The following is a 14,154-nucleotide window of genomic DNA, read 5'->3' as shown; positions in this document are numbered from 1 at the left end:
CTGAATTTGAAAATGTGAAAATTCAGCTTGAGAGGCAAAGCAAAGCAACCCCACTTGTTTGCTTTGCTCCTCTGCCTCCGGCATTTTTGGGAAACAACTTGGAGAAGGAACCCACAGCAAAGTGGGAAATTTAATGCCCAAAAGGGGCTGTTGCAAGAGAAAGATTCCTGTTTAAATCCCAGCCATTCCTGGCCTGGAGCTCAGCACAGTGAAGCCCCAAAACCACACAATTATTAATGATTTCCACCACAAGAAAATTCCTTTTTTTTGGTTTTTTTTAATTCAAAGGAAAAAAAAAAAAAGGTATTTTAATAAATACTGCAGAAACATTAACCAAACATACAAAGTGACTTCAACAATTAAAAAAAAAAAAAGTAATGAATGTCCTGCTTTATAACAGTTATAACTTATTTTTTCCACAATATTTAAATACAGAAAGAAGCACTTACCAGCTATTTTGTAATACTGCCCTAAGAGCACTGTTGCATCAATTAAAAGCTTATTATGGTCAAAAATGTCTTTTTTTTTTTTTTTTTTTGGTGGGAAATAACCAGAATGGGAATGGGATTTTTTTTTTTTTTTTTGTCTTCTTTTCTCAGATGAAACAAAGTGCTGGCAACACACAGAACCGAGTTTGAATTCTGAGCTCACCTTTACCTTTGCACGAGTGAACAGAGCTTTTAACACTTCAAAAACGAAGCATCACCCTTGGCAATGAAATGCTTGTCCTCCACAAGCAGCAACCAGCCCGGTCAGAGCTTTGGGCTCCTTCCTCTGGGAGAAGTTGGGTGGGTCAGGAAGAGTTGCAAACCACTGGAAAAGCTGATTTAATTCAGTGTAACAACAGCAAAAAGGGATTGGACTGAACCAGTTCACCCCATTTCAGGGCTGGGGGTTGGACACTTTCGTGTTAATCCTAAAACTAAGGGCAGCATCCAATTCCCACAGGGGACCCCTTAAGGCCTCACAGTTCCTCAGACCCCGTTTCCTCCCCAAAATGAGGAGCATCACAAAAGGCTCTGCTGGCTCATTTGCAGGTTTTTGAGGGGTATTTTCTTTTTTTTCTTTTGTAACCACATCCCAGAACAGCACTTGTCTGCAGCTTTCTCCGGGATCCACGGGCTCTCCAGCTCCTGGGAGAAGCCCAGGGGGTTTTGGGGCTTCCCCAGGTGGGCAGTAAGGCTTAAGGAATGATCAGGGCTGGAAAACTACGGATCATTTGCCATCACAGCTCTCAGCACCTTCCACTTGAACCTACAGCAACGTGGCCACACAGAACAGCAGGACTGGGCACCATTTCCACTCCACAGCACAACCACAAAGAGGAACAGCCGAGTCAGAGCCCTGCTGGGCTGGTTTGCCCCCAGTACCCCCCCTCCCCCCCCCCCAAATTTGATCCATCTCATTTCCACGGAAATTCTGGGAATCCTCAAACAGCTGTCTTCATTCCCAACATGCTCCAACATGGATCAGGAAGGCAAAACTCCAGACTTCTCCCCGGTTTTCCTCTAGGTGACACACAGGCCTCGGTATCCTCTCCATTTTCACAATCAGCTACTTAAAAAAAAAAAAAAAAAGGGATCATATCCTTTGGAAAACCAACTCTAAGGTCACGGGGATAGTTCCTTAATGAGAAGGGCGTATTAATAACGTCTTCATTAAAAAAAAAAAAAAATCCCATTAAAGTATTATTTGAATGAAATCAAAGTGGTGGCATCCAGGAGCAGGGCGTTACTAAAAGAAACAAGCGCTGTCCATGACATCTCTCCTTTGCAGGGTTCTTTTCCCAATCACTCTCTCTCTCCTCTCTCAGCACATTCAAACGTTTTCCCTTTTATTATCATTTTTTTGGCATTGTCTTCAACAGAAATTCCTGATGCCGCCTCTCTCAGAGCCTCTTCTTCCTGCTGCTCAGTCCTTAAGTACAGTCTCACACAACAGGAGAAGCCTCCGTGAAAGCACTGGCAAAGCCCTCATTAAACACCCCGTGGCTGTGACTTCATTGAGCTCCAACCCCTCCTGGATCCTCTTCTTCCTCCTCCTCCTCCTCCTCCAGGCAATCCCAGCTCCTTCACATCACCGTGCAACTCTTTGCTTTGTCCTTTCTCAAGTCCGTGGCCACTGTGGACAGTTCTGGCCTGCCAGGCATGTGTGAAATTCGCTTTGTGGCCCTCTGAGATTTGTTTCGTTTCACATTTTTGTTTGTTTTGTTCACACACGCCAGGGTGGCGACGTGAAAAATGTCTCTGACACTGTTTTCTGACTGTAAGGCTGAGCATTCGATGTATGTGGCTGCTCCAATCTGTTTGGCCATATTTGCACCCTGAGGGGAAAAAAGAACATGTGATCAATACCAAGTTGTGCAGAGAGCCTGAGCAAGCCTCACAATTCCAGCTCAGCGCTGTTTCCCTGGAAAACCCAAAGCTCCCACAGCTGATTTGGGAAAATAAACAGAGCTTTCCTTCCAGGAGGAGTTAAATGAGTGTCCAAGCCTTATCTCCTGTGCTGATAAGCACAAACTGGGAGAGAAGAGCAGCTCAGTGACTGCAAACAACTGGGAAAAGCCAGGGGAGGCTGAGTGGGGCCTGTTCAGCAGTTTCACCATAACCTGAATCCAGGAATTTCCTGGAAAATCTGGCAGCTTCCAGACTGAAGCTTGAAATCTCCAAAGACAAAATGTATTCTGTGCTCTTAAAGAATATCCAGCTGCTCCTGACCTGGAACAGAGTCCCTGTTACAGCTCCAGGAAGAGGGCAAAGTCCTTAGGGAAATGTGCTCTGGGATAGTTCTATCAACTTCCTGATAGGGAACAGGGAAAAAAAACAGAAAAGGACATGAGGGGTTGTAGGAGTCCATCTTTTTTGACTTTAAGAAGTCAAAGCAGGGATATTTGCTCCAGCAGCACAAGGCAAACAAGCCAACATGTGACAGATGACAACAGCCCAGTACCCCAAGGTGGATTTTGCTACCAGAACACAATACAGCATTATGTGCAAAAGTGGGAGCTGTTCCAAGGGAATTTTCTTTCTGAGGGATGAATCTTTACTAAGTTACGAAATCCAACCACATCCTTGACGTGCTGCTCCTCACATATCCCTGAGCTGCTGCTGCCTGCTCCAGTGCCAGGCTGATGGCACCAATCCCTGGGGATGCAGCCTCCTGTTTGCCCTGCAGTGATGCAGCCACCTTATCAGTGGGAAGGGGGAGAGGCTGATAAGGGAGCAGGTGCTTGTAGGATGAGCCCTCCCCACAGTTAAACATCTCAGCTCGTACTGAGCTGAGCCTCAGCAATGTTTGCTCAGGTGTAGCTCCCTGGGAGGCTGGAGCAGGGTGTCACCAGCACGTCCTCGTCCTCTCAGCGCTTCCTGAGGGAGCTCAGAGGAATGGGAAAGCTCTGATCCCACAGAGGCTTAGCCAGGCCAGGGGATTTTTAGAAGAAGCTGTGTGTCCCTTGTGTTCAGCTGACTCCTGCTCCTCGGGGGTACAGGCTGAGCTGTGAATCCAGGGAAAAAAATCCACCTGCCAGCAGATTTTTGATCCCTCTCATGGAACGACTCGGGGATTTTACTGAAGTACTGCCGTTTTCCAATGTAAACATGCTGCATCCTTAGCAACCCCACATCAGGAGCTGCTGGTTTGGAAAACACGAGGGATGAAACATCTCAAACTGGCTGCCAGCACAGGCTAAAGACACTGAGGTGACTCGTGGAGGTGCCACTGTCCCTCCCACAGGGTGTAGCTGCCACCAGCACCGTGATTCAGCAGCCATGAATGATCACACACATGTGAGTAATAAAGGGAAGTTCACCTCAGAGCCCAGTTTCCCTGCTCCCTACATCCTGCTCTCTCTCCCATGACCTGATTCCTTTCCCTTTCACCTCAGCTCCTCTCATGCCTGGCTCTGAATTTCTCACTCCCCCAAGAGCAAAGAACTCATCAAGAATGAAGATGCCTTCTGGCTTTGCTGCACCTCCAGAGGGAGGGACAAGGTGTTTTTTAAGGAGCTGGGGACAGATTAGATTCCAATATAATGTCATGATTCTAAAGTCAAGCCAACATTATTCAAATCTGAAGTCTGCAGACAGCAATTTTACCAATTTGTCAGTGAATAAACAGGATGTGTCACCTTTCAGCCACATCTTTGGTGCATGCAGGCATAGAAAAGCAGGAAGTTCTTTTACAACTCACCTAAAAAGCAATTTGCAAGCAAAAAGGCAACAATTTTTGAGGTTTAAAGGGATGATTTTATGATTTCTTGTGGGGCTGCAGGATTTCCTTTAGCCCTAAATAGCTTCTAAATCCATCTCCACCCACACCAGAGGTGCAAATCTGCCTTTCAGGCTGCACTCGTGGCATCACGAGGGAGAAGTTGGCCACAATGAGGGCTCCAGTGACAGAAAAGAGGTTGATCTTCCCCCCTGAAGAACAAAAAAGGAGGTGGCCCCTACCTGGTCGTAGGACACGGGGGTCTGCCTGTGGTTGGAGAGCTCCACCAGCGTGCTGACATCAGTGCGCAGGTCCGACTTGCACCCCACCAGAAGCATCTTGGTGTTGGGGCAGAACTCCTGGATTTCACCTTTCCACTGGAAAAATCAGAAGTTGTTGAAGGTTTAAACCCAAAGAAGCAATGGGTGCAAGCAGAGGTTTGAGAAGTCCTGACATTCCCTGCTGGAGTATTTTTATGTAATGGTTGTGTTTGCCTTCAAGGTAATTTTTGAAGGCACCGGCTCCAGCAGAACCTGGCCAAGGATGAAATCTTCCTATCTCACACACTCGTGAATTCCACGGGCTTACTAATCAGGAGGGAATGAGATTGTTTACCCACATGAGCAAAGGTTTGCAGAGCTGCTGTTTCTCACACCCAGCCCCAGCCAGGTGCAGAATTGGTGTCCCCACCTTCAGCAGCTCCTCAAGACACGGCTGCAGAGGCAGCTCCTGTACAAGCACAACGTCAGCAGGGCTCCATGGGGGTTTACTGCTGCATTCTCACACCTAAAACTACACAAACCTGCCCAAAGTGAACCAGCAACGAGCCCTTCAGACAGAACTTGGGAGAAATTCATTGCCTTTCACCCTTTCCACAAGGCTACGTTGAGAACCCAAAGCAAAAAACTTCACAGCATAAACCAAACAGATGATATTCCCTAAAATTTAGGGCTACCATTTGGGTTTAAAATCATATTAAGAAAAAACTCTTGCAGAATTAAGCAACCAGCATTAGCAGGGGCACAAAAAACACAGTTCTGGACTCTTTTTGGCACAGAGAGAACAGTTCTGAAGTGTTTTTTGTAGGCTGTTCAGAGCATTGTAAGCCACTTTACCCCAGTGAGACAAGAATCACTGGCCCCAGCCTCAGAAAAAAAAGGAACTTCAGGTCATTAAGCCCCAAGACCCACTGTGAAGTCGACTCATGCTCAGCAGCCAAGGAGAGGACCAGGACCACCTTGCAAACACAGAGCCTGATTATGAAAACTCCGTGTTTGAGCTCATGGGAAGTCTGACACATGCTCGGATCAGTGATCTCATGAGAGGTTTGGGGCAGGGCTGCATTTCTGTGCCACTGCTGGTGGCTTCCAGAGGCATTTGTCACTGGCTCCTTGTAATGTCAGCCTCACAAATTATGTAAGGCCATGGCAGAAGTCCAAACACTCGGCAGACAATTTTTAACCACCCCTACAACGCAGCAAAGTTTCCCAATCCTGCTACAGGAACACGTGACAGACAATGTCTTACAGCACCTCACACCACCCTCAACAATTCCTTGCTGTCTCAGGGCTGAGGATTGAGGATTTTCTCCAGCCCCAAGTGTCCATTAGTGAGTTCTTGTTTCCAATTAACATCCAGCCCTTTCAAACAAATGACCTCAAATTAAAGCACCCTCCTGTCATCGCTCCATTAAAAGAAACAAAGTGGAAGTTTCCAGTGTAGGAACAGCACCACTGCAGGGATTTAAAGATGAGCTTCTCCAGCAGCTCCATGCTCAGGGACTGCTCAAATACTTGCCTTTTTTAGGACACTATCCAGGGTTTCTGGCCGACTGATGTCAAAGCAGATCAGGACAGCATCGGAGTCCGGGTAGGAGAGCGGGCGGACGTTGTCGTAATAAGGGGACCCTGCAGGGAACACAAACAACATCTTCATTAACTGCTCTTTTCCTCTTCCTGCAGTCATCCAGGCTTATTCAGAAAGCTCAGAGAGGCTTTCAGTGATGCCCCCCCAGTGATCTGTCACCCACCAAAAGCTCGGGATGCTCCCAAGGAGAGGGAAACGGGGTCAGCCCAAGTTGAAGGCCCAGCATTAACCTGCAGGGGAACAAATCCTTGAACTCCAAAAAGCTCTTCCAAAGCAGATTTGAAATTCCTCAGCTTTGATTTGTCTAACAGCCAATTTAAAACAAATAGCTCCAAGTGCAAAAAGCATCTTCAGTTGTCACATTGGCAATTTTTAGAAGAAACTCTTGCTTCAAATTAAAGAACTTGTTGCAGGAAACAGATTTCCAGCAGGGAAAAATCCCAATCCCGCAGGCAAGCACACAACTTATCTGTCACAAAAAGCCTCATTACTCTGTAAACCAATAAAGCTTGCAATAAATGTTTATGTTTAGCCCATAAACCAGATTTTTATCAACAAGATCAAAGCTACTTTAGTAATCTGGGGGAACAGATGTAGGTATTGCTCTTTGTGCTTGTCTTACTTACAGGGCTGTGAAGGGATATTCTGTTTTCCTTAACAACAATCATGATGTGAAGAGCTAAAATACATCCAAAGTTAAAAATTGTATTTTAATCATCTGGTGAATCTGGCAACAGGTTTTGGGGGGAAAAAAAGAAAAAAAAAAGGAAAAAAAAAGGAAAAAAAAATCTTTGTTTTTTCTAAGAAGTTGCAGTCACTCAACCACCATTTGGTTTGGCCTTAACAGTGCTGAGCTTCACTTCCTGAGGATTTCTGATTTAGAAGGACATTTAAACCAGGTCAGTGGCCCAACAGGGCAAGGGTTTGGGCAACTTAACATTCATTTTGTTAGCCATCATACATCCTTATTTCTGTATTTTCCTCATGAGCCTAAAACACAGCAGACCCTAAAATGCAGCACAGACCACCCACCACAAGAACTCAGGAGTCTGGGGGGTTATCAGCTCATTATCCCATCAATTTCCCAGCTCTCCAGAATGAACTGGCTGTAAGGCCTCCGATTATTAACTGGATTAGAGGAATTCCTCAAGTTTTTCCCCTGACAGACAGCTCAGGCTGTTGCAGAACCCCGAGCGGGGAATGGTGTGAACGGCTCGCAGATGACTTCACTTGGCCAGCTTCTCCCGCACGGGAAGGAGGCAAGAATCCCAGGAATGTTGTTTTTGAAATGAGGAATAACACATGGGGAGTGAAGCATTACCAAACTAGGTAGCAGAAGGTAATTTGGTGAACGAGAAGGATTTAATTCGAATGCTCATCTCTGTAAACGATGTCAATCTGACTGAGAGGCAGCTGTCAGAAAAGGCTCTTCACACCCCACTTCAGCTGAATTCAGCACAAATGACACGTCGGGAACAAATCTAAGCGAGGTGACCCGGAGTTAACTACTCACTGCAGCTATCAATAAGCATTTTCCACTGCTAATTACTCCCCACTATCTCCAGCACTGCTATTACAGCCCTGTCCTGCAGCCCCAGGGCCAGGTTATTCATCCTGGAGCCCCAGGGCTGAGTTATTCACCCTGGACAGAGGAACTGCAGCACCCAGTGCCACCAAGAGCCACCTGGGTGACATTAAAGCACTGCCTGGCTGCCACATCTCGCTGAGCTCCAGCAAGTAAGGGCAGGATTGAGGATTCTTAATGGTTGCTGGCTAGAAAGGAGTCTCGGCAAAGCCTCACCCAGAAACTCATTCCTCAGACAAATACCTATGGGCTCACTCAGCAGGCTCCAGGGATTCAGCATCCCATATATGTCCAGGAGATGTATTTATGTATACACAGAGTCACCACCTCCAGCCCCGAGACTCCTTCCCACCCTGGCAGCTGGAGCTGCTTTGCTTGGAGGCTTTTTCTTCCCACCGCCCCCCCCCCCCCCCCGAATTTCTCCTATTTAAGATGCTGAGGTGGAATAAAAGCACTTTCAGCAAGCTTGGGAGGAATATTCCCCACCTTTTCTCCAGGCTGGTGTGTGGCAGAACAAACAGAGCTCATTTCAAACTCCTCGAGCTGCAGGATCCACAAAGGAAATTTCCTGCTCTCATTCAGCAGCCAGTAACCAAACCTTTATTCCTGTGCAAATAAAGAGGGGCTGCAGCCCTCGCTGTGCAGGCCTATTCAAGCTGGCATTTTCATCCCTTTGCCCAGAGAAACCCTCAGAAGGCAGGAATGTCAGGAATGAGGCTCACTCAAGTCTGAACAGACAACTCCAGCACAGCCCAGCGAGGCTGCTCCCTCTTTTTCATGTTCCTTTGCAGATCTGAAGCCGTGCCAACCCTCGAAAACAGAAGGAGAATGTGGAATTGGAGCCGTGGTATTTGTGGGGGAAAAAAAAAAAAACAACAAAACCTATTTGTGTTTGGGATCTGTTCCTGCAAAATAAAACATTTTTGGCAAGGACAACATGGGTGGTTTTTCAGTTTTATCAAGGAGTTGCTGATAAGGCTGAAGTTCATTTTCCATTGTGCTGGACATTCATTCCAGCTGCAATCCTCCTTTTTTAAAATTTGTTTGGCAGCTTCAGTAATTTCAGCCAAAAATACTTTCAACATTAAGAACGATCTGCTTTTGAAACCTTATGTTTCATGCAGAGTCCAACAGAAAGTCAGCTTTTAAACTGAAATAAAACCCCTCCTAAGCAATATGCTTGGGTTTGGTCTATGGGGGATGCCAAGCTTAGGCTTCAATATTGCTGTCTTAATAAAGACCAGAGTTACGTCACTAGAAGTCGAAGAATGTTGAATTTTTTGGTGGTTTAGCACTACTTGAAGGTGCTGGATTGGGGAGAGGCGTTTGGCTGGAAGATGCAAAGGCACCAGAGGGTTCAGCTCCACATCCCCAGGCAAGGAGAGCTCAGTAACAGGCAAGACTTTCCTATTTCCACACCAGCAAGCAGCCACCAGGAATTAGGCTTTGGAGCCTTTTGGAGTCCAGTCAACTGAAAGAACAACAGATGAACAGCAGCATTCTCACTCCCAAACCCTTGGGCCCACTAATTATCAGCTGCACAGAAAACACATCAAACACTGGCTGCTCCAAGGAGCTGATTCAGTGCTGATGGTTTTCCTCCTTCCAAAAAACAAAAACCAGGGATGGCTGAGGTGGATTTTCAGTGCAGGTCATCTCCAAGCACACAGATATCACAATATTCAGTTTTTTCTGTGATCACACTTCACAGGGAAAACTCTGGGAGGGCACTTGGCATTCCCAGTTATCAATTCTAATTAATTCCCTTGTAAAAGTAGTAAGAAAACCCTGCTAAGATGAGCAATTCAAAGAAGAAAATCACAGAATTCAACACAGCCAAGCTGCAAGAGAACTGGGAGGCAAAGACAGCAATTGGGCTTTCCCTTTGCAGTCCCTACTGCCAGGGAATTCGGGGAATCAGCAACTTTAATTCCTCTAGGTTTCAGCTCTCTCCTGAAAGGTTTCAGCACGGAACTTCCCAACTCATTTCTGTGTCTGTATGGACACTGAGTACACTGCATACAGTCAAAATCACAGCAAAACTAACTCGACTCACAGCTCCAAGGCCCTTCTGGATTTAATTACTTGCTAATCCCCAGCAGTTGTAAGTATTTTTGGCCCTGTTGAGAATTATTTTATTGCAGTAGCCATGGTTCAAACAATAAAAAAACCTCCTAAAATACATTTTAGGGAGACACAGGTATGTACACCTAATTAAAGGTATTTTTAAGCCACAGCTGCTGTTGTCCTAGCAAGAAATATAAATATCAAAGGAGCCAAAAAACTTGATAAATGCAGATTAGATGGTCGATAAAGGCAACTAATATAGGTTTTTTTTCTTCACAGTGGCCCTGAAAGTACAAAACGAAGCTTTAACCTGGAGAAACTTTTAATATTCCACCTCACACAACAAGCACAGAGCTCCCAAACAGCTCAAGACTGCCACATGTTACCGCAGAGCGCAGTAATTTATGGTGTATTGAGATTGCAACCAGACATTCCTGCTTTGAAAGAGGGCTGGTAGTCCCAAACCCCATTGAAATTCAACTTGGCAAGTGCTTCCCTTAATGCTGTGGCTAATTTAAATCCTTCTAATGACTTGCAGGACTAGACAGCACCAGCAAACATTGGAATAATGAATCTTCCCGTTCCATTCCACTCTTACTTGTCCCATATTCCTGTGGGCACATCCAAGATGCAACAACAACTCCCCAGTGAATTTACAGCCAGCTTTAAAATGTTTTTATCAGTTGCACGACACCTAAGAGTCCTCCAGGAAAAAAGCATTATTGTTATTGGTATATAAAGAATTATAAACCAGAACTGTGGCAGCAGGGCCTGTTCTCACCCTAACACAACTATTTTAACCAATGCCCACAGCTTTTCTGATTTTCCCAGGGAGCAAAAAAGAGTTGGAAGCGGCAGTAATTCCTTCCAAAGGGTTCACTGCAGAACCCAATTATCAATTTTAATTCAAGGGACTAATTGGCAAGGCTGTTTAATGCTCCCAGTTAAAAAAGAGTTAAAGGTGAATATAAAGTACTGATTGAGTCATCTCAGAAGTATCTGCAGCACATTGCAATAAACTCAATTAAACAGCATCTTTTCCCCCCTCCCCAGAGATATTCCAGCACCACAAATTGCAGCCATCACCTCCCCTGTGCTGCAATGATCTTCCATCAGTACCTGGCAGTTAATCAGGTAGATTTTTAATTTAATTAGATCTATCCCTGCTTTGAAAATGCCATTCAGACATCTCTTCTAACTCAGCAGAGGACCAGGACAAAGACCTGTAAAAATTAAATTACCAAGACTTTCAGATAAGGCTAACACACTCTCTTATCTTCTGCTGTCTCTTATCTGCTGATGTGATTTTGCTCTGGGTTAATGGGCTTGGGTAGTGCTGGCTTTTTGCAGTGGGTGAGAAGGCATGTTCATGGAGACAGAATTCCTCATCCACAGAGTCCCACAGGCAGAGGATCCACTCGGGAACACTTTGTAACACCAAGCACTGGATCTTTCAAATATTTCCTCTTCACTTCGGGATGTCAGACAAATCACCCACTTGATCTCAAGCTTCTGACTCAACCACATTTTCTCTGAGTTCCAGGACAGAGGACAAAGGCTGGCAGGTGTTTTTTCCTCCACTGCTTTTGTCTTTTGAAGTGCTAGGGAATATTTCAATCCATGGGTGTCTCCAGCCTTTGACATACAGATTCCAAACCTTCCCACGTCCAACCTGCAAGTGTGCTGTACTTTAATAAAGATAACATTTTCCAAAATAACTATTAATTTTTAATAAGCCCTTGCTCCATAGTTCCAGCCAGCTTAGTAATCAGCATGAAAGCTCCAACCAGACATACTCCAGAAATCTGCAAGTCTCACTTGGCATAAGATGAAGAAAAAAAATTCAGCTCAGAGCAAAGCTGATACTGGTTGTGGGCAGAGGCTGCCTTTTCCCAGTAATCGTGTTGCAAGAATTTGGAATCATTTCCTCAACAGCAAGAGGGAAGCCAACCCGCCGCCTAAACTCCTCTTTTAAACAGGGATTAACATTTTCATTCCTGGTAAAAGAGCTGCTGTCACATTGAGGAGAAACTGCCGGCTCCAAATTCAGCATTACCGAGCCATCTACACAGGCTGCCTGAGGAAGAGAGGGATCGTGTGTTCTGCCAAGTTCCTCCAGGTTTTTTTTCCGATCAGCTCTGCAGATGATGTTGATCCACACCTCTGGTAATGGTTCCCGGTGTCATTCCCCCCTGGACATCCTCAGTTCTCCACAGGCAGAGCCACACTGGCTCCCCACGCTCCTCTCCAGCACTGGGGCAGCAATTTTGGGGTGCTCCCACACCCCCCTGGCTGTAAGTGCAGCCCAATTATCCAAATTATCAACGACAGGCGGATCTAGAGGAGCTCCTGTCTCAACATGTGAGCTCAGCCAGCCAAGCACCAAACCCCTCAACCTTTGAGGCATCTGAGCCGGTTTCTGGCACGGGCACTGAAGGCAAAACTGGAAAAATGAGGAGACCCTTCAGCCCTGACGGGAGAGAGGACGGTTCCCTCTTTATCCCAGAGAATCAGAGATGAATTCTAAAGGCTTTCCCTAAAAGCCTTTCCCTGGCCTTAAAGACTATAAAACACCGGGAAGAAAAGTACTGTATTTTGTAAAAAACCAAGCAGGCATTAATGAGGCTACCAGGAGCTCCAAAGCGAGCTGAAATAATTCCCCATTAGCACATAAACACCTTTTCCCTCTCCTACAAAGCAAAGCGGGGTTTGCAGGCAGCAGAGGAGCCGAGGTACCCCCAGAGCTCCTCAGAAAGCTCCTTCCAGCCAGGCAGGTGAGAACACATTCCCCTGCAATGCTGACAAATCGCTTCCCGGAGCCTTGCCCACACCCTCAGCCAAGTAGAACCTTCAAGGATAGCTGAGATTTTTGTCCGAAAGCCGCCAGAAGCAGCCGCATGCGGAACTCGGCAGCCCCGCCAGGACCGCGGCGAGCTCGGGGCTGCGGAACCGCGGGGCTGCGGAGCCGCCGCTCCTCCCGATCCCCCCCCGAATTCCCGGGATGCGAACGGGAGCGCTCACCCGAGGTGTCCCAGAGGCTGAGCTCGATGCGCTGCGTGTCGATCTCGAAGCTGGCCGTGTAGTTCTCGAACACGGTGGGGACGTAGCTCTGCCGGGAGACAGCGCACGGTCAGCCCGCGCCCATCGCCGCCGCCCGGCCCCGAGCCGACCCCGCTGCCGACCCCAGCCCATCCCCGGTGCCGTCCCTCTCACCTCGGGGAAGCAGTCCTTGGCAAAGACGTGGAGCAGCGCGGTCTTGCCGCACTGGCTGTCCCCCACCACCACGATCTTGCACTTCACGTTCTGGTTGGGATCCATCACCGCCTTGCTCGATAACTTCTGGCTCGCTCTTCTTTCCTTCATTGATCTCCCCTTAGTCCCTCCGGCCGGCCACAACAGAAGAGAAAAGAAAAAAAAAAAAAAAAAGGAAAAAAAAAAAAAAACACAACCAAAAACCAAACCACACCCGGTTTCCTCGCGAAAAGGCAAAAATAATTTGAAAAACACAATAAAACCCCTGCGGTGGAGGAGGCAGAGCCGCGGAGGCGCCGCCGCCCGCCGGTCCCGCGCTCACTGCTTTGTCCCCCCGCCGCCCGCCCCTATTTATAGCCTTGCGTCCGCCAATCACCGCCCGCCGCCGCGCGGGCCACGCCCCCTCGCCGCGCGCGGCCGGGGCAGTGCGCCCCCTAGGGGAGCCGCGGGGAGCCGGGAGCGCGGGGGGGGCGGTGAGGGGGGCCCGGGGCCCTCAGAGCGATGGGGGTGATAAAGGAGAGGGTTGTGGTGTTATTGATCAGATTTATCTGTAAGTGTCAGCGCTGTGGGACGGAACAGCGGCATGTGGGGCTGTGCGGCCTCCAGACGTGATCCAGGGTCCCTCAGGGGGTGCTCAGTGCCTCAGGCTGGGATGAGGGATGCTGGGGAGAGCTGAGGAGAGCAGGGTGCTGAGGGGAATGAGGAGGGATGAGGAGAGATAAGGAGGGATGAGACGACAAAGAAGGGCTGAAAAAGGATGAGGAGAGCTGAGAAGGGATGACGAGAGATGAGAAGGGATGGAGGCTTTGCCCCCTGATGCCGGGCAAAAGGGCTTTTCCCTCAAAATATGGTCACAAGGAACGTGTCGGGATCTCACAATAATAGGGAATCATGGAATATTCCATGTTGGAAGGGACCCACAAGGATGAGAGTCCAACCCCTGTCCCTGCACAGACCCCCCAACAACCCCACCCTGGGCACCCCTGGCAGCGCTGTCCAAGCGCTCCTGGAGCTCTGGCAGCCTCGGGGCCAGGACCATTCCCTGGGGAGCCTGGGCAGTGCCCAGCACCCTCCTGACACCCCCCCTAAACATGCCCGGACACAGCTCCAGCCATTCCCTCGGTGCTGTCCCTGTCACAGAGAGCAGAGATCGGTGCCTCCCCGCCATCAACATCCTC

General features: G+C 47.8%; 1 protein-coding gene across 1 annotated transcript; it reads right to left on the bottom strand.

The window, feature by feature from the left end:
• Positions 1-257: 257 nt before the first annotated feature.
• RND3 (Rho family GTPase 3) lies at positions 258-13,188 on the bottom strand. The gene is made up of 5 exons (XM_039555342.1): positions 12,938-13,188; positions 12,746-12,833; positions 6,004-6,113; positions 4,449-4,583; positions 258-2,323 (listed from the first exon to the last, which is right to left on the bottom strand). Exons 1-5 carry the CDS (start codon positions 13,085-13,087, stop codon positions 2,072-2,074), a joined length of 735 nt encoding a protein of 244 aa, XP_039411276.1. The 5' UTR covers positions 13,088-13,188; the 3' UTR covers positions 258-2,071.
• Positions 13,189-14,154: the final 966 nt, after the last annotated feature.

Source organism: Corvus cornix, chromosome 7, assembly GCF_000738735.6.
Source record: "Corvus cornix cornix isolate S_Up_H32 chromosome 7, ASM73873v5, whole genome shotgun sequence".
Classification (NCBI taxonomy): Eukaryota; Metazoa; Chordata; class Aves; order Passeriformes; family Corvidae; genus Corvus; species Corvus cornix.
Note: the sequence above shows the minus strand (reverse complement) of the source record. Positions and strands in the feature narration are given on the sequence as shown.